The 20,767-nt window shown below is 34.0% G+C and overlaps 1 protein-coding gene across 6 annotated transcripts in view; it reads left to right on the top strand.

The window, feature by feature from the left end:
• The window catches only part of NTRK3 (neurotrophic receptor tyrosine kinase 3), an 809,743-nt gene extending 791,662 nt beyond the window's left edge, over positions 1 to 18,081 (top strand). For all 6 annotated transcript variants that reach the window (XM_053717653.1, XM_053717652.1, XM_053717649.1 and 3 more), the window contains 2 exons: positions 14,179 to 14,337; positions 17,724 to 18,081. In XM_053717653.1, coding sequence (XP_053573628.1) covers positions 14,179 to 14,337; positions 17,724 to 17,909 — 345 coding nt within the window. In that variant the 3' untranslated portion in view covers positions 17,910 to 18,081. The remainder of the gene's footprint in view (positions 1 to 14,178; positions 14,338 to 17,723) is intronic.
• The last annotated feature ends 2,686 nt before the right edge of the window (positions 18,082 to 20,767 follow it).

Here is a 20,767-nt window from a genome sequence, read left to right as displayed (position 1 = left end):
TTTTTCCAACTCAGTGATTCTGTTTTTGAATTGTCTTTATTTTTGCCTGACATGTTGGTGCTATATCTTTCATTGGATGTTATAAGTTGCACTGAGTAATTACAACTGGATAAACAAAAACAGTGTCTGTCTTTATTTCCGGCTGCAAAGCAACAAAATGTAATTATTTTCAAGGGGGGTGATTATATTCAATATCCACTGTAATATCTCACAGGGAAGTCATAACATTGCAATTTGAAAGCTGAGGACGATGTGTATCCACCTCTTGTTACAACTGCAAAATGAGCATAACGCTAAATTATTATTAATGGGACCACAATGTGTCTTGTACCACTTTAAAAGCACCAAAAAAATGCAGTTGAAACCTTACAGAAAAAGAATTTAAAAGAAAAAAAAAATTCCCTCTATAGAACAAAATACAAAAGAAAACAGTTAAAGGGAAATAAAAATGAGACTACGTTGTCAGCTTTAAAATTGTGAGTAAGCAACATGGGGCAAGTTACTTCACAAGGACAATAAAGTCTATAGAAATCTGGTATGGGACAAGGCGTAGATGAAAAATCCATGATGCTTCAAAACATCCACAGCTGGCCCAGGAGACACATTTTCTTCTATCCATCGAGATTACCATAACAAAAAAAGACACTCAAATATTTGACGCACACAAACATTTAGACAAACCTTTTTGTAAAAGTATTTTCTAGTGCTGCTGTTGTACATATTGTTTTTCCACATTGCTAGTAGTTCTCATTAGATACAATTGAAAGGAATAAGCATATCAAAATATAATTAAATCAATACTCAATTATTTTAACATAATTTTGCCTTTTCAATGAGGCCCCTTGACATCCTCATGAGAATACATAAATCTAGGTCAATAAGTCATTTTCCAACCCCTAAACTATGCAGCCAATATAGTTAAATACAATAGGGATTTATTTAAAAAATTGAATCACATGACCAGCCCCAATGAAGAAATAAACCATTTTCATTAGTCTTATTTCACTTGCAAAAATATAATATCTTAACATTTATTTCATTCAGCTCAGACTTGATATATAAATTCCATGTAATTGTTTGCATTTTGTTCTTGTCAATCTTTTGTACCATATGCAATATGAAGAGCTCTTACAAAGCACTAGGTCAACAGTGCGTTAATCTGTTTCTATAACATTGTGTATATTTTATTGGTCTATGGAATTCTAATTATCAAATTTTTTCTTAGTTTTTGCATTTGAATTGGTCTATCATTTTGATATCTATTCAGTTCATTTATTCAAGAACCTAGGAGGAATGCAGCCAATTAGCTTTCCTTTTAAAAGTGTAATCACTTAAACTGCATAAAAAAATGTCTGTTTAAAGCAGTATCTTTTGAACTGAATTCAAGGCATTTAACTATGTGCCTTTTTTTCGCTGCATTAACTAAACAGTATTTGGCTTGATAAAAGCATCCACACCTAAGCACTATGGATTATATTGTATTACCTCTTCTCTCCAGTTATTTCCCTGCCAATGAGCAAGTTATGAACATTTCAGGGCCTATGCTTAAGATTATAATAGGACATGCATATGCCTATGGACTCATTGGAGGATTGGCATTAGATTAAAATAGATGTGCATATGCCTATGGACTCATTGGAGGACTGCATTAGATTAAAGTAGATGTGCATATGCCGTATAAGCTGATTAGAAGATAGATTTTTGTTAGTAATTCACTAGTTCACCTTATCAGAGTGCATATGTGTATGAATATATATGTGTACTCATGCATATACAGTACAGGGCTTAAAATTTCCACTCGCCCTCTAGCATTGCGAGTAGAAATTGAACTGTGGCAAGTAGTGAAAGATAGGTGAATGAATGTTAAATCAACATAGCTTTTCTATAGGCAAACACTTGCAGTATTGACAATATCAGTTTATATCTCAGTTTCTGCAGGCATAATAAGCTATTTAAAATCATGGCCCCTGTATTAAGCTAAACACCACCCATGGTTAGTTGTTCAGGTTACAACCCATGCAAATTAAAAAAAACAAATTGGACACTAAACAGATTTGTTAATGTCCCTGCTGCCTTAGATTGAACCTGCCCTGGCTTACACAACTTTGCATCATGTGAGAGGGATTATGCTGTCTATATAAATTTCCGAATTTAAATGTTAGAACGAATGTTATTACCGAAATTCGAATTACAAATCTGAATGTTGATACGAACGAATATTCTTTAAAATTCTATAATCAAATGCTATTTACAGTTTTTAAATGTCACTTTCAAATTTGAATGTTTATAATTAGATCGAATGTCCACATTCGAAATTTCGAATTTAACATTCTATTTAACAAATGCTATTCAGAAGTTCAATAGTTAATGTGGTAGGAAATCTAGTAAATTGATACATAATAGATACAAATATATCAATTTGAATGTTTCTATTTCGATCGAATATTGCATAATTTGAATATTACATTTAAAGAAAGCATTGGAAATACTATTACAAACATAAATTTGAATTTTTTCAAATTCGAATATTGAATAATTCGAATATTACATTTAAATAAAGCATTATAGTAATACTATTACAAATATATAAATTCAAATTTTTCGAATTCGATTATTGCATAATTCAAATATTACATTTAAAGAAAGCATTAGAAATACTATTACAAATATATAAATTTGAATTTTTCGAAACAAATATTTTCGAATGTAATCGGAAAATTCGAAACCAATGTTATGTAAACATTCTAAACTCAATTCGAACAAACGAATGTGTTAAAATTGGTTTAATTTTTCAAATGTTGCGAAACATTCGCCCATCCCTAGTAGTGAGTGTGGTGTGGGTTGGGTTTAGTGGCGAGTAACATTTTGTAGCTTATGACTTTAAATTTTGAGCCCTGTATTTACATATATGCACACAGGTGTGTAGATGCATACACGCATACACACGAGACACAATGCAAGCACACACATGGACAACATACATAGATATATCTAGCAATCAAGGAAACATTTCTAAATATTCAAAAACATGTTTGAACATATATTTATACGTGTGCACGCAGCACTGATATTATATATGTTTAGTCTTAAATGGAAATTAAACTCAAAATTTAATTATCCCGCAAATGTTCATTTAAAGGGGACATTGTCACTAGATTTTTCTTTGCATAACTGTTTTGTAGATGATCCATTTCTATAGCCCATCTGGGTGTGTTTTTGTAAAAATGAATAATTTTGCTTATTTTTAGATAACATTGTGCTGATTTTCAGACTCCTAACAAAACCCTAAAGGTTTAGATGCATACTGATGCATACAGACTTCAGATTGCTTCTATTTGTGTAATGGGTCTTTTCATATGCAGGGGAGAGTGGAGGAGGTTCTGATATCAGCCACTTTCAGTGGGTGTCCTAGGCTAATCTCATTAACAGTGCTAAATTGGGAGCTTCTAAGTAAGTTTTTAAAAGCTTTTATACTGGATTTTATATCAGTATCTGTGCATATTGTTCTTTATAGTAGTGTATTACATGCAGTTAAATAAAAAATGGTGTATACTGCCACTTTAAGCACAAAAAACACTTTTCATTATTTATTTTACCTGCAAATATGTCATTATCCCACCCCCATCCCAGTGCTGTGCATACTATGGGATGCAGAACTCTGACAGTTTAATGTGCTGCACAGTGATTGGTTGATAGGCGCAGGAACTTATTTGTGTCTTTCCATAATTAAAAAGACACTAATCTACTGAGCACAACTACCATGTTATCATATTTCCTTTTGTGCCTGCTGCTTACTAACTTCAATTTTTAAAAGACCAAAATCGCTAAGGCATAATAACAAACAGCTAAGAATGTTTATTTAAAGGGACACTCAAGTCAAAGTAAACTTTTTTGATTCAGAAAAAGAATGCAGTTTTAAGACACTTTCCAATCTACTTCCATCATCAAATTTTGCACAGTCTTTTTATATTCACACTTTCTAGGAAACAAGATTCTACTGAGCATGTGCACAAGCTCACAGGGTATAAGTATACTAGTCTGTGATTGGTTGATGTCTGTCACATGAAACAGGGGGCAGGAAAATGGGAGAAAATCTACTACTTTGGAAATTCAGAGTAGATGTTAAATCATTGTCTTTTTAGTTTTCATTATGTACTTGTTAATTATCCAATTCTACCTCATTGAGTGGTCCTTTAATATAAGTTCCTTTCTATAACAAATGTAATATAGTAATGTCCAATTTCAGCTCATTCAAAATTAAAATAAACTTGCACATAAACTGGTATTATGATCAGTTTTATAATAATAACCAAAACAGTATGCTAGTTATATACTTATTTTAAAGTTTCTCCTCTGTATAGTTTAAATGCTCTTCTTTTTATAAAGTCTCACTGCATATCTAATGACACAAGCATATATATTTTTTTCTTTACTAAGACTAATTGTTATCTCTTGGCAAATTGTTATTTTCAAAAAGGGTTAGGCAAAGTGTAAATATTGGGAATTATGCTTCAATAAGTGTTAATTTAATTTTCCTTGGAAATATATATTTTTTTTAAATAGTTATAGAAAAATATAAAAAATTAGCAGATATTTAGATGCAGATAAGACCAAAATGTAATTTGAGTCTACCTAAAGTGTAAAATTTGTCCTTCTTGGAATAACCTTATGTCCCAGATATTCTGAAAATCCCTTAAAGTATTTGTCATGAACACGAGTTTTGAAAGTCTATTCAATGACACCTAGCTTACGAGTTGCGTTATTTAACCCCCTATAGAGCTGCCATTACAAGTTTAAAAAAACCCGGCTTGCGTGGGCGATAGGGAGATTTTGAGTTCCCTACCGCACCAAAAACAAGTAGTGTTTTGACATGGTTATGCACGCTTTCCCCATAGACATCAATGGGGAGAGTTGTCAAAAAAAAGTCTAACACCTGTGATTGCGGAAACAAAAGCTCCGTAATGCAGCCCCATTGATGTCTATGGGGAAAAAGAGAATACAGTTTGAACCTAACACCCTGACATAAACCCCATATTTAAACACCCCTAATCTGCTGCCCCTGACATCGCCGACACCTGTCTACAGTTATTAACCCCTAATCTGCCGCTCCCGATATCGCCGCCACTATACTACTTTCATTAACCCTATCTCCGCCACACCCCAACATCGCTGCAAACTATATTAATTTGTTAACCCCTATTCCGCCGCTCCTCCAACATCGCCGAAACTAAATAAAGTAATTAACCCCTAAACCTCTGGCCTCCCACATCACTACAACTAAATAAACCTATTAACCCCTAAACCGCCAGTCCCCCACATCGAAACAACCTAAATTATTAACCCCTAAACCTAACCCTAACGTAACCCTAATCCTAACCCTAAACCTAACCCTAACACCCTCTAACTTTAACATAATGAAATTAGATCTAAATTAAATTTACAATTATTAATTAAATAATTCCTATTTAAAACTAAATACCTGTGAAATAAAACTAATGGCTAGATTACGAGTTTTGCGTTATGAGCGGCTCGGTGCTAACTTGCAAGTTATTGTCACCGCTCATCTCCCTATAACGCTGCTATTACAGGTTTGCAAAAACTCGGCGTTAGCAGGCAATATGTGAGCATTGAGCAAAATGGAGCTCCATACCGCACTCAAATACCAGCGCTGCTTTTAGCTGGTTTTACGTGCTCGTGCACGATTTCCCCATAGACATCAATGGGGAGAGCCGGCTAAAAAAAAGCCTAACACCTGCAATAAAGGAGCGTAAAGCTCTGTAACGCAGCCCCATTGATTCCTAAGGGGAAAGAAAATGTATGTTTACAACTAACACCCTAACATAAACCCCGAGTCTAAACACCCCTAATCTGCTGCCCCCAATGTAGCCGCAGCCTACATAAATTTATTAACCCCTTATCTGCCGCCCTCAATGTCGCCGACACTTACATTACACTTATTAACCCCTAATATGCCGCCCCCAACGTCGCCGCCACTATACTAAAGTTATTAACCCCTTAACCTAACCCTAAATCTAACCCTAACACCCACTAACTTTAATATAATTAAAAAAAATCTAAATACAAATTACTCTTAATCCCTAAATAATTCCTATTTAAATTTACCTGTAAAATAAACCCTAAGCTAGCTACAATATAACTAATAGTTAAAATGTAGCTATCTTAGGTTTTATTTTTATTTTACAGCTAAGTTTGATTTATTTTAACTAGGTAGACTAGTTAGTAAATAGTTATTAACTATTTACTAACTACCTAGTTAAAATAAATACAAATTTACCTGTAAAATAAAACCTAACCTGCCTTACACTAACACCTAACCTTACACTACAATTAAATAAATTACATTAATTAAATACAATTATCTAAAGTACAAAAAATAATAAAAACGAAATTACACAAAATAAAAAAGAAATTATCAAATATTTAAACTAATTACACCTAATCTAATAGCCCTACAATGTAACTATCCTATATAATAAAAGGCCAGGTATGTTTGTCAGATGCAGTCATGCGCAGTAGAGACTGCAGAGGACAAACATACCTAGCCTTGAGCAGCAGAGTAGTGCACACTGTGAAAGCTGCCTGGTGGGGGTGTGGCAGGGCGTGCCATGATGGGGGCGGGATCGTGCGTGCCGTGATGGGGCGTGTCCAGCAGGCGTAGTCAGGGCGTGGCTGTCGAAAGAGATGTGGGAGAGACCAAAAGAGTTGGGAGAAACCAAAAGAGAGGAGGGAAAGAGAGAAAGCAAGCAAAAGAGGGGGGAAGAGAGAGAGAGCAAAAGAGAGGGAAGAGAGAGCAAAAGAGAGGAGGGAGAGAGAGAGAGAGAAAAAAAGAGGGGGGAGAGAGAGAGCAAAAGAGGGGGAGAGAGAGAGTAAAAGAGGGGGGAGAGAGCAAAAGAGAGGGGGAGAGAGAGAGAGCAAAAGAGAGGGGGAGAGAGCAAAAGAGGGGGGGAGAGAGAGAGCAAAAGGGGGGGAAAGAGAGAGCAGAAGAGAGCGGAGAGAGAGAGCAAAATAGAGGGGAAGAGAGAGAGCAAAAGAGGGGGGGAGAGTGCAAAAGAGGGGGGAGAGATAGAGCAAAAGAGAGGGAGAGAGAGAGCAAAAGAGGGCGGAGAGAGAAAGCAAAAGAGAGTGGAGAGAGAGAGCAAAAGAGAGTGGGGAGAGAAAGCAAAAGAGAGGGGGAGAGAGAGCAAAAAGAGAGGGGGGGAGAGAGAGAGAGTGAGCAAAAGAGGGGAGAGAGAGCAATAGAGGGGGGAAAGAGAGAGCAAAAGAGGGGGGAGAGAGAGAGCAAAAGAGTGAGAGAGAGAGAGCAAAATAAGGGGGAGAGAGAGAGCTCAAAAGAGAGAGGGGAGAAAGAGCACAAAAGAGAGGGGGGAGAGAGAGGGAGCAAGGGTTGGAACCAGGGTACTTAAAAAATTGGCCCGTGTACACAGGGCTTTAGGACTGGTTAGTTATATTGTAGCTAGCTTAGGTTTTATTTTACAGGTAAGTATTTAGTTTTAAATAGGAATTATTTAGTTAATGATAGTCATTTTTATTTAGATTTATTTTATTTATATTAAAGTTATGGGTATTAGGGTTAGATTTAGGTTTAGGGGTTAATAACTTTAGTATAGTGGCGGCGATTTTGGGGCAGCAGATTAGGGGTTAATAACAGTAATGTAGTTTGTGGCGATGTTAGGGACAGCATATTAGGGGTTAATAATATTTAACTAGTGTTTGCAATGCGGGAGTGTGGCGGTTTAGGGGTTAATATGTTTATTAAAGTGGCGGCAATGTCGGGAGCGGCAGATTAGGGGTTAATAATTTTAGTGTTTCCGATGCGAGAGGGCCTTGGTTTAGGGGTTAATAGATAGTTTATGGGTGTTAGTGTACTTTTTAGCACTTTAGATATGAGTTTTATGCTACAGATTTGTAACGGAAAAACCATAACTACTGACTTTCAGTTTACGGTATGGATCTTGATGGTGTAGGCTGTACTGCTCCCTTTTTGGCCGGACAGGTAAACTCGTAATACCGGCGCTGTGAAAGTCACATTGAAAAATGACTTTTTAAAAAGCTGCGGTAGTTACGTTGCATTACGGCCAAAAAACTGTGCGGTACAGATATACCTGCAAGACTCATAATACCCATAACGCTGCTTGTAGCTACCTTAGGTTTTGTTTTTATTTCACAGGTAAGTTTGTATTTATTTTAAAGGGTAGACTACTTAGTAAATAGTTAATAACTATTTACTAACTAGTCTACCTAGTTAAAATAAATTCAAACTTACCTGTGAAATAAAACCTAACCTGCCTTACACTAAAACATTACAAAAAATAAAAAAGCTACCATTATAAAAAATAAAAATCCTACCATTACAAAAAAAAAAAAATATCCAGAAAACAAAGATTATTCCTATTCTAATACCCTTTTACAAAAAAAACCCACCCCAAAATAAAAAAGCCTAATCTAGAATAAACTACAAAGGGTCCTTAAAAGGGCCTTTTGGGGGGACCTTAACAGGGCCTTTTATAGGGCATTGCCCTGAGTTAAACAGCTCTTTTGATAAAAAAAAATACAAAGATCCCCTAACACTATACAGACCCCTACCCCCCAAACTACCAAGGGCCCTTAAAAGGGTATTTTGGGAGGCCATTAAAAGGGCATTTTATAGGGCATTGCCCTGAGTTAAACAGCTCTTTTGCTAAAAAAAATAATACAAACAGCACTATACTATCAGCCAATAGGATTTAAGCAGCTCTAATTCTATTGGATGATGAACCAGCCAATAGAATGAGAGCTGCTTAAATAGGAATGCAAGGGACGCCATCTTGGATCGTGTCCCTTGCATTAAAGATTCAGTGTACGGCCGCAACCGTATGAAGAGGGTGCTCCGCGCCTGATGTCTTCAGGATGGACCCGCTCCGCACCTATGGAATCAAGATAGAAGATGCCACCTGGATAAAGATTGAAGAGGCTGCCTGTATGAAGACTTCTCGCTGCTTGGATCAGGACTTCGCCACCGGGATGAAGATTGAAGAGGCCGTCTAGATGAAGACTCCTCGCCGCCTGGATCAGGACTTCAACTCCGGGATGAAGATTGTTCAAGCGGGACTTAGGTTAGTGTTTTTTAAGCTTTTTTTGGGTGTTTTTTTTTTTTTTAGTTTAGGGTCTGGACAGTAAAAGAGCTAAATGCCCTTTTAAGGGCAATGCCCATACAAATGCCCTTTTAAGGGCAATGGGTAGCTTAGGTTTTTTAGAATTAGGTTTTTTATTTTGGAGGGTTGGTTGGGTGGTGGGTTTTACTGTTTGGGTAGTCTTTGTGTTTTTTTTACAGGTAAAAGAGCTGATATCTTTGGGGCAATGCCCCACAAAATGCACTTTTAAGGGCCATTGGTAATTTATTGTCGGCTAGGGTTTTTTTTTTATTTTGGGTGGGCTTTTTATTCTAATAGGGCTATTAGATTAGGTGTAATTCTTTTTTATTTTGGATAAATTTGTTTGTTATTTTCTGTAATTTAGTGTTTGTTATTTTTTGTAACTTAGTATTTTTTGTTTTTGTATTTAGATATTTTGTATTTTTTAGAGTAGCGTTAGGATTTTTTTAATCTGTAGTTTAGTTTAATTGAATTGGTAGTTAATTTAATTTTAGTTTAATTATTATATTAGTTAAATTGGTAGTTTAAACTTAGTTTTTTTAATTTAACAGGTAAATTTTAATTTAATGTATGCTAGGGAAACTGTCATTTTAATATAAAGTTAGGGGGTTGTTAGGTTTAGAGGTAAATAGTTTAGTTTAGTTTATTTCGATGTGGGGGGCTTTCGGTTTAGGGGTTAATAGTTAGGTTAGTATATTTCATTGTGGGAGGCTTGCGGTTTAGGGGTTAATAGGTTTAGTATAGTGGTGGCGGTGTAGGGCTTAATAACTTTAGTATAGTAGGCAGATTAGGGGCTAATAATATTTAAATAGTGTTTGCGATGCGGGAGGGCGGCAGTTTAGGGGTTAGTAACTTTAGTATAGTGGTGACGATGTCGGGGAGTGGTGGAATAGGGGTTAATATTTTTTTAAAGTGGCGGCAATATTAGGAGCAGCAGATTATGGGTTAATAAGTTTAATATAGTGTTTACGATGCAGGAGGGCCTCGGTTTAGGAGTTAATAGGTAGTTTATGGGTGTTTGTGTACTTTTTAACACTTTAGTTATGAGCTTTATGTTACAGCTTTGTAGCGTAAAACATAACTACTGACTTTAGATGGCGTTACAGATCTTGATGTTTTAGGCCGTAGCGCTCGCTTTTTAGCCAGAACGCAAAACTCATAATATGGGCGCTAAGGGAATCCCATTAAAAAATGTCATTTTTAGGAGTGTGGTGCTGACGTTGCGTTACAGGCTAAAAGGCTTGCGGTACACCTATACCAACAAGACTTGTAATGGATGCGTTAGGGAAAATTATGCGTTATGGGCCACAACGCTGCTATTTGACTCATAACGCCAAACTCGTAATCTAGGTGTGAATCAGCTGCCATTTTAGTAAACAAGAGGTCAGCAACCTGAGGTCAGAATGCTGATGACGTTCACATGTATAGAGAAAAGATTATAGCAATGTCTCTGCGGATCTTAAAGAGGCACTGCTACATAAAATATTGAAATCACTATTGATATTTCATTTTTTGTTTGAGTCAGTACTTATGGTAAATGATTTAATACACAATATAAAACATTTATTTAATTTTAGGAAGTGTAGTATTTGCTCAGTTTCAAAGGAATTTCAACTTTTGCGGAGTCCTTAAATATTAAAGAGATATGAAACCCATTTGTTTAATGAATTAGATAGAGAATACAATTTTAAATAACTTTTTAATTTAATTACATTATCAGATTTTATTCCTTCTCTTGGTATCCTTCATTGAAGAAGCAGCAATGCACTACTGGGAGCTAGCTGGACACATCCAATGAACCAAATACAAAAGGCATAATTCTGCAGTCATCAGCTAATTCCTAGTAGTGCATTGTTGCTCCTGAGCCTACCTAGGCATGCTTTTCAACAAAGCATACCAAGAAAAGAATGCAAATAAGACAGTAGAAATACATTGACAAGTTGTTCAAAATTACATGCCTCTATCTGAATTAGGAAAGTTTTTAATTTTGACTTTTTTGTCCCTTTAACTTATAAATCCACTTAGTAGCCAGTTGAAACCAAAATATGACCTAGATTACAAATGGAGTGCTATTGATAGCACACAATCTAGTATTATAAATCCATGGTGAAAAAGAATTAGCAGAGAATGTTTAGCGGGACTGAAATCCCTTTAGTGTGCCAATAATTTCAATAGAGAACATGTTAAACGTTGCTCATATTGCAAACTGAAAGTTATGTGTTGTGCACAACTTGAGACCTGAAGTAAAGTGTTAGACTACTAACCACTTCTGGTCCCACCCATCACCTGCCCACACCACACTCACTATTTGCATATGTTTAGCCATTGTTATACACCTTATTGTGTAGTAATTCTTCATATGTTTTTATTTTAAACTATTTAAAATGAAGTCCTTTTAATGCAATTATGAAAAATATATACATGTACTGGCTATTTGGCGTAATGTTTAGACAGCATTTATCTCCCTCTCACGTGATGCAAAATGTGGTCTAAACCAAGGCAGGTTCAATCTAAAGGAGCAGGGACATAATACAAAACTGTTGTCCATGATTCTTCTCAGTGCCTCCATACCGACACAGTGGTGTTCCAGCTTTAAGTTGTTACTCCATTTTATGGCATAATTTCCTTGATATGCCTATATGTCCATCCTTCTATAGTGAGTTAATGTCAGTCACTACTTGCCCTGGTTTTAATTTCTATTATTTAAACAAATGTACAAAAGGTGTTTAAAGGCAAATGTGACATGTCAAGGTGTTTGACAGGGAAGGGCTAAAAGGTGTGTCTATATATATATATATATATATATATATGTATATATAAATATATATATATATACTGTATATATATATATATATATATATATATATATATATATATATATATATATATATATATATATATGTGTGTGTGCGTGTGTGTGTGTGTGTGTATATTTCTATATTTGTATGTGTGTATGTATATTTTTATTTATATGTGATGATCATATGTGTACATATCTATGTGTAAACACATACCTACACATACAAATGCATATATACACATATATACATACGCACATACAACTTTTTAGCCCTACCAATCAAACACCTTTATAAGTAAAATATCCCTTTAAACAAAGGCAATATGTTTTTTTTAATAGAAATACTCTAAATGCCTTTGTTCTTGTTAAAAGAAAATAATACTTTGTTTTGAAATATCTGGGGAAAGGGAGTTAGCGCGGTTGTGCTATCTGACCTCCAGATGTTTGCAATTCTGACTCTTTTGCTTGTGCTCTAACTTTCTATTTTCAACTTGTAATGCCAGCACAAAAAAGAAAAAAAGAAGTACTATTGATTTAATTTGAGCAGTGAAAGCACTTGATAGCGCTAATTTTATCTAGGCCTATGTGTATTAAATGAAAATATAATAGCTCATTAAACTAAAAATACAATTATAAAATTAAAGATTTCAAATATTATGAAACAATAATATAATTTTGTTTTAAACATTACATTTGAAATTAGTTTTCTTAACTTTGTAATGTGGTATTTTATTGTGTTTTATTACATTATAGATGTTCTGCTGGAGTGTTTGCATTTTGCATTTTTTTATTTTTTTTAATTACTTGTCCTAAATTGCCCTCATAATGACTGACACCTGTATTTGTTAAAGAGATATTGTACTGTACATTTTCTCTGCTTTTTTGTACTCCCAATGATACATTTTATTGAACTGTTAATAACTGCTAAATAGCTCTTTTATCTTTATTTTGTAATTTAATATAGCTGTTTTTGTCTGTTAAAACCTCCACCCATACTGACTATCTGTTGTTAAAGATGACTTTTTAGTTCACTTTTATTTGGTGAATATTTGGCTTGGAATTTTTTCTCAAATGTGGTTATTTTAACTGATTTTAGCATAGTGTAGCCCTGTACATTGTCAGTGCATTCTCAAAAAGTTACTGATAAAAATCTTACAGAGAAATAATATCATCCACACACTTGTCTGTATCCACACAGACACACACACGCTTCACTACTCTGAGATTTCTTTTCTCTCACCTACTTGCACAGGGGACTGTAAAATGTTTAACAAATCAGGCTCGTCTGTGGTAAGTTTGTGCTGTGGCTAGCTGTCTTGCTATATTTGTACAGAAAGCCCGGTAATTATTATTATAAAAAGACAACAACAACAAAAAAACTTAAACTATCTGGGGCTGTGCAAGTTATTTGCTGAAGATGACTTTACAGTTAATTTTCATTCAGTGAATAGTTGGCTTAAAAAATTCTCTCAAAGGTGGTTATTTTAACTGTTTGCGTGCAGTAGCTCTGTACATTGTCAGTGTATACTCAAACATTTACTGATAAACAACTTGAAGAGGAATAATGTCACACACTTGTCTGTATCCACAAAGACACACTCTTCACAACTCTGAGATTTTTATTTTATTTTACCTACTTGCACAGGGGGCAGTGTACTGTAACATTGGTTTTCCATTAATGTGTTCCCAATAATTTGTTATATCAGTTGCCAATGCCGAGTAGAGTATAAAAACTATAGAAAATTGCTCATATATTATTATTTTGTAAATAAAACAGCTGTTTTTGCTATTTGAGAAAAAAACACTTAAAATGAGTGCAGCTTGTAGGGAGAGCATACTTATCTCATCAGTCTATATATACCTAAAGGCTTCCTTATATTATCTCTGTCTAAAACAACAATTGAAAATACAAATTTTAGTACCTCAATCTGCCACCTCCATTGTGATTTCTTCTGCTGGAAACCGTGTTTACATAAATTTTCTGAACACATTTGTAAACTTTTTAATACACTTTTTTAAAATAGGTTACTGGGAACACATAAAGGGGGGATTCACTGTCTCTTTAATTACAGAAGTTAGAAATATGTTTCTGTTTTGGTTTGATAGATTAGTTAAATCAAACCATGTAGGGGATTTTGGTGAAAAATAAATTTGATATCTGTGGCATTTTTAGAGTGACTAATTTGTGTTGCATATAAAAAAGGTCATTTTTATATTGTTTTTTAGGTGGGTGGTCACACGATGCTGCCAATCCGCTGGATGCCTCCTGAGAGCATTATGTATAGAAAGTTTACTACAGATAGCGATGTGTGGAGTTTTGGGGTCATCCTTTGGGAGATATTCACTTATGGAAAACAACCATGGTTCCAGCTATCAAATACAGAGGTAAACGTAAATGTATTTATTCTACTAATTATTAACTTCTGGGAAATGCTCTATTAAGCTTAACTCACATGCACACACAAAAGAAAATACAAGTATAATACTGACTAGTATCTTCAAGAAATATGTTATAATATTTATTATTCTGGCTACAGTGTAACTAGCTAGTCATTCTAATATAATATTTAATATATAGAGCTGGCTGTAATTAACTTAGTTTTAATGTTTTACTCCAATTAATCACATAAACTGATTTTTTTTTTAAACTCCAGGTTTCTTTCTTCATATGTTAAAATAATTTGTTTATCTATGAAGTCATTTTCAATTGATCATTTAATGGTACAGATAGCATTCATCTTTTTGTTATTAAATTAATATAACCATAGTCTGCATTTTCATATTATCACTATAGTATACGGTACAGATTAAGAGTGTTTCCTTGGGGGGAATAAAGTTTAAATCCTAGAATCAATCAAAGATTACGCACCTCAGTTATCAAAAAAGATCAGTTTGTACTCTCAAAGCAATAATCTCCTTCAGCCATAATCAAACAACTATAGTGCTCACATCATATAAAATATTTTATATACATATATATATATATATATATATATATATATATATATATATATATATATATATAAATAGTATATTATCCTTAAAATGTCACACAATAGATCGTTATATAGTCCATCTGTTCATTCTCCCACCAAAAAAAAACAAAAAAAACCACACAAAAAAACACCTGAACTGAACCAGCTTTTTTCCACTTGAGCAGGGACTTTGGGCAAGAATATGCAAATGAGCAATATAATGATTATTGTTTTAATAAAATGGATTCCCTCATACCTGTGTGGTGCTGCTCAACACAGCTTTTAATCATAACAAAGACAGAGTACAGCAAAAGGAAGAATGTGTCAACAGTTGTTTCAGTCTCATAAGCACATGATAGATTCCTGCTTGCTGCTTAGATAAAACTGATATACAACATCAACATTAGTTTTATTTTCAGTTATGGTGGATTAATTATTTTCTTCATCTTAAACTGAAACAGTATTGGACTACAAAGAACATTTAAATTTAATAAAAATAATTGCATTGCATTTCTATCATACATTTCTCTCACTTTTCCTGCAATTTAACTTTGAAAAATGTTTATTTGCTGTCCGAAGAGGCTGGATCTACAACTTTCTACCCAGAGATAGCATGATAAGTGCAAAATCTAACTCTGTACTTACATGACCACAAGAGGACTGCAAAATAATGACAATTTGACAATTTTTTTTAACTATTTTAAAACATTTATTTTTATGCATTACTTTTGTAATGTAGTGCTGAATTGCTGATAAAAATAACTTAATTAACACCCACACTCCTAAGATTAAATGTTAGATAATAGAAAAAAAAATATATACATACATATATATATATGTATATATATAAATATACTGTGTATATAATATATATATATATATATATATATATATATATATATATATTGTATTTTTTTGCATGTACAAATGGTGTGTGACTTTTTCTCAAAAATCTATCATACCTAACAAGCGTGTAATAATGTACATGTCTTAACCAAAATAATAAACTGTTTAAAGTAATATTGCTGGATAACTGGATTCAGTTTGAAATGCTTTGTTCACTAGTAAATAAATGTACATTATATGGGTGTATGTGGATAAATGTCACATTTAAGAAATAATATATATTTTTGTATCTTTCCATGGCATATATAGAATAGCCTCTATTAGGAGCCAAAGGTATTTATTTTCATACTTGGTATATAATAATGTATCTTAACCTCTTTAACACAAAGGTTCTGTCAGCAGCTGCTCTGTAACTGACAGCCCTACTTTGCAGAACACCAAGCAAACAAGAGCAATGTCTGCTTTGATTACATCTACGGTATGCTTCTTGTGACCATTGAACAGCATCATCTGCAGACAAATTGGGAGGTAGCGCTTTCTGTCATAAACAAACACAGTCTGGCTCTGAAATCTCACAGACTGCTGACACCCATAGCAGTAAACCCCCAGTTATTCCCTACAGTGTGGGAATAACAACTAGAAATATTATCTGAAGTATACTCTGCTAAACAAAAGCATTGAAAGCGTCAAGTGATTTCTAATTAAAGGGACACTAAACCCAATTTTTTTCTTTTATGAGTCAGATAGAACATGCAATTTTAAGAAACTTTCTAATTTACTCCTATTATCAATTTTTCTTCGTTCTCTTGCTATCTTTATTTAAAAAGCAGGAATGTGATGCATAGGAGCCAACCAGTTTTTGGTTGAGAACCTGGGTTATGCTTGCTTATTGGTGGGTAAATGTAAGTCTCCAATAAGCAAGCACTATCCATGGTGCTGAACCTAAAATGTGCTGGCTGCTAAGATTTACATTCCTGCTTTTAAAATAAAGATAATTGATAATAGGAGTAAATTAAAAAGATGATTAAAATGTCATGCTCTATCTGAATCATGAAAGAAAACATTTGGGTTCAGTGTCCCTTTAATCATTTTGTTTATCCTTAAAGGGACAGTAAAGAATTTGTAATTACAAGACATTTCAGTTATAAGACTCCCTTACATGTTACTATGTACTTAGGTAAACCTTGACATATGCAAAAGGTTTAAATTGTTAAATCCATAACATAACTCAAGAAAAAAATGTTTAACAAAATTCCAGTTACCAAAAAAAAAAAAACCCTGCAAACACAGTGTAGCCCAAATTGTTCACTGATTGGTTTTATGTGAATCTATACATCATTGGTTGCAATTGTTTTAATAGGGACAAATCTTATACAGCTGTAACAATTATATTCATACATCTTAAAATGTATGTTTTAGCTTAAAAATTATAATGATTATTGCTAGAAATGTACGATTCATTTCGGATTGATTCGGAAATTCGGCTGAATTCGATTAATTTGGGATTCGGATCGATTCGAATTTCCGAATTAAAATAGTGCTGAATCTACCGAATAAATCCAAATTAGTTCGGATTTATTCGGATTTATTCGGTAGATTCGGATGGCCATGGATTACACTAGTATTGTACAGTATATTAGGTTATATCACTCTGCTATGGGTTACACCTAATATACAGTACATAATACTAGTCTAATACACAGCACATCCCACCTAACACTTACCAAAATTCAGAATTTCCGAACCGAATCGAACCGATTCCAGCCTAATTTATTTAAATCCGAATAAATCCGAAACGAATCCGAACCGAATTGATTCAAATTTTTCCGAATTCGAATCAATCCGAACCGAAATTCGAAAAAATCTGAATCGATCCGAACCGAACCAAATTTTTTCACCATGCACATGTCTAATTATTGCATTTTGTCATTCCCTTGTTTCTTTGCACAGGTCATTGAATGTATCACACAAGGACGTGTCTTGGAAAGACCCAGAGTAGCGCCAAAGGAAGTTTATGACATCATGCTGGGGTGCTGGCAGAGAGAACCTCAGCTGAGATTGAACATCAAGGAAATCTACAAGATTCTCCAAGCCCTAGGCAAGGCTTCACCAATCTACTTGGACATCCTGGGCTAGCAAAAGCCTTTCTCCTGTTTTGTCCAACCTTATTTATCCTCTTTTTTTCCCTTCCCTGCTTTCCCTGAAAATGTCTTCATATAAAAAGGGAAAAGAAAAAAAACAAAAAACAAACTCAAGTGCCTGCAACACATTACAACACATAAAGAAAGCTGTAAAGGCAGATTTTTTATTTTATTTAGAAATCTTCCACCAATACAACTGATGAGGAAGAAGCTGCTGATACAGATTTAAATTAATTTGGGAACTTAAAGCATACCACTGGAAATGTGGCTCTTTGTTCGCTCATGTGCTTGCAATGAGCAAAGATCTCTACTCAATTAATGCATAAAGACAATCCTATTCTAAAGCTCCATGATGGCATCAAGCCTTAAAATGAAGCTGTGATCATTGGACTATTGAATCTTGTTGCATACACAATGGTGGATTTCTGCAACTTAAAATGTTGTCTCACTGAGACTGGTAGATTGATGAGAGAAACAGCGAATTGCATCAAAATCTGGGGTTTGAAAGGAAAATTAATTCAGCCATTTTTTTGTGGAAGCTGTACAATTTACCTACTACAGTACTTCTAAATTTATGGACAATTTTATAATTTGTTAACTTCTAAGTGTATAGAATTTCTGATTTAGAGAAAAGTATTGATACCTACGGGTGAAACAGTATCTTTGTTTAAGTCAATTTTTTTTTTTTACACTTTGAAAACATATGGGATATTCTGTCAGTGTAAGGGACCACAGTAATTGTGACTTTTTTTATTCTATTAGGAAACAGTATTACAAATAAATATTCTTTAATATACGTACGCAAATACAACAATTCAATGATGACAAATATCTCGTAGGAAATGGATTGATTTTGTTAATGTCCTTCCTACTTTTGGTGTTTTGAATTGGGATGTCTTGTTTCAATGTAGTGTGTCTCAGGTCTGAAATATTTGGTGAGGTCGCATTTCTGTGACTCCCCAGTTCATGTTAAATTAATGATTATCTGAGTATACTGATAATGTGAGATACAAATTTATTTTCATAAATGAAAAAATCTAGAGAATAAAACTAGATGTCTTTATAATTTATGTAAGCAAAGAGGAGGACATTTTATTGAGGGGTATTTTCATTTCAGTTATAATTTCCATTTTCAGCTTTGTTTTGCCCATAGAAAGCAGTCACTGTAAAGGTACTTCATATAATTGAGCTAAGATTTCATTAACAAAAATTAAACACTATGATCCAACTCATATCATTACCAGTTTTGCTGATGATATTGTATTTTAGGTTTTAAATCAATTTTTTTTTTTACTTAATCAGAGATGAGAATGAAAAATAAAATTGCCTGGCATTGAAATGGCTGATCACACCAACAATAAAAAAACTTTTTTTTTGCCTCCCATCCCCATTGGCCAATCAGACTGATGCATCTGCCTTTGAGCTGTTGTGAACTTGAAAGTCAAGAAGACATTTTACGATAGATTTGGGGTTGGAGTAAACAGTGAGACATACCTGAGATTAGCCACTACTTAAATTGATTTCCTGCCCTTCCAAAAAACCACCTGGCAGACTGAAGAAAGCCCAATCAATGGAAAGTCAGCATTTGAGTTGGACAAATAAAAACCTGAAGGCAAGACATAAAAAGTTAATGTCTTCAAATGTAAGATTAAAATAGTTAATCTTCTAAACATCTGAAATAAGATCTCACTTTGGGATCAAAAAGCTGCACTATTAACTTCAACTCTGGTGGGGAAATGACAGTGAAGACTTTATCAATAATTGTATTTCAGCTTTGATCTATCTTGCTCTTTGCCCAGACACCTATGACTGGATTGTTATTTTCTTCTGATGTCAGCAACAACACAAAAGGATCACAAACACTGACAAAAAAAGAAGGAAGAAAGAAAAGGAAGGAATACCTGGCATTTTTAAAGTATTTGAACCTTCTTGATGAAATAACTTATGTGTTGGATATCTGGAAGGCTGAATGTGGCATACAGTCAATCTGATGGAATTAATCTATGGTGATAAGAACTGACACCTTCAGCTTATAAATTGTGTGCATCCTGGGAAAAACTTATGAATTTGTGGAACAGCAATGGTAAAGCCATTACGATAGGTCATAACAGGTCTTTGTTATCTTTAGTGCACAAAATAAGCAGTGATTGAGAGGAATAGGTAATAATACTATGGAGGGTATAGTAATGTGGACAGAGGGAGAGAGAAGTCAAGAAAGAGGGAGATAAAGCCCAAGTGAAGCTTCAAACTAAAGAACAAAAACAGTGTTGTGACACCTTTTGTCAATTTTATAATTAAAGTAACATTCTGGTGGTAAAAATAATAATAGATGGTTTAATATGACTGAACTGATAAATAAGCAGATCATAGGAGCTTAGGCCTTTATTCATAAAACACCTTTTCATAATCTGAAACAAGCATTGCATTATTAAATGTTAGACTACATGATATGTTATGGTATTATCTGTGCTATCAGTAGGTATTGTTTAAGCCACAGCTTATAAGAAATATTTTCATTAAATGTTAAGATTAATTCCTGAAATCTTCATTGTCAAATGTTTTTAGTCATTCTCTAGCATTGATCTGTAATATTTTGTTATTCTACTTAAAGGACAATATAAATCATTTCATTGTTGTATTAAGTCTAAATTCACTACAGCTGGCAAGATCTTGCAATGTTTTTGTGACTAAGGCAGAAAAAAATATATATAAATCCAGACATTTCTCCAGTTGCAAGGCCTGTTCAAGCTTAGTCTAGGTGAATTAAGGCCTTTGTAACAGTCTCTTCCTATATAGAATTTAATTTTTTACTTAGTAAATGTGTGGTGGCAGCCAAACTGACAAACATACTAA

The sequence above is a fragment of the Bombina bombina genome, chromosome 6 (assembly GCF_027579735.1).
Source record: "Bombina bombina isolate aBomBom1 chromosome 6, aBomBom1.pri, whole genome shotgun sequence".
Taxonomy (NCBI): domain Eukaryota; kingdom Metazoa; phylum Chordata; class Amphibia; order Anura; family Bombinatoridae; genus Bombina; species Bombina bombina.
The sequence above is the reverse complement of the archived record's forward strand: the minus strand, read 5'-3'. Positions and strand labels throughout refer to the sequence as shown.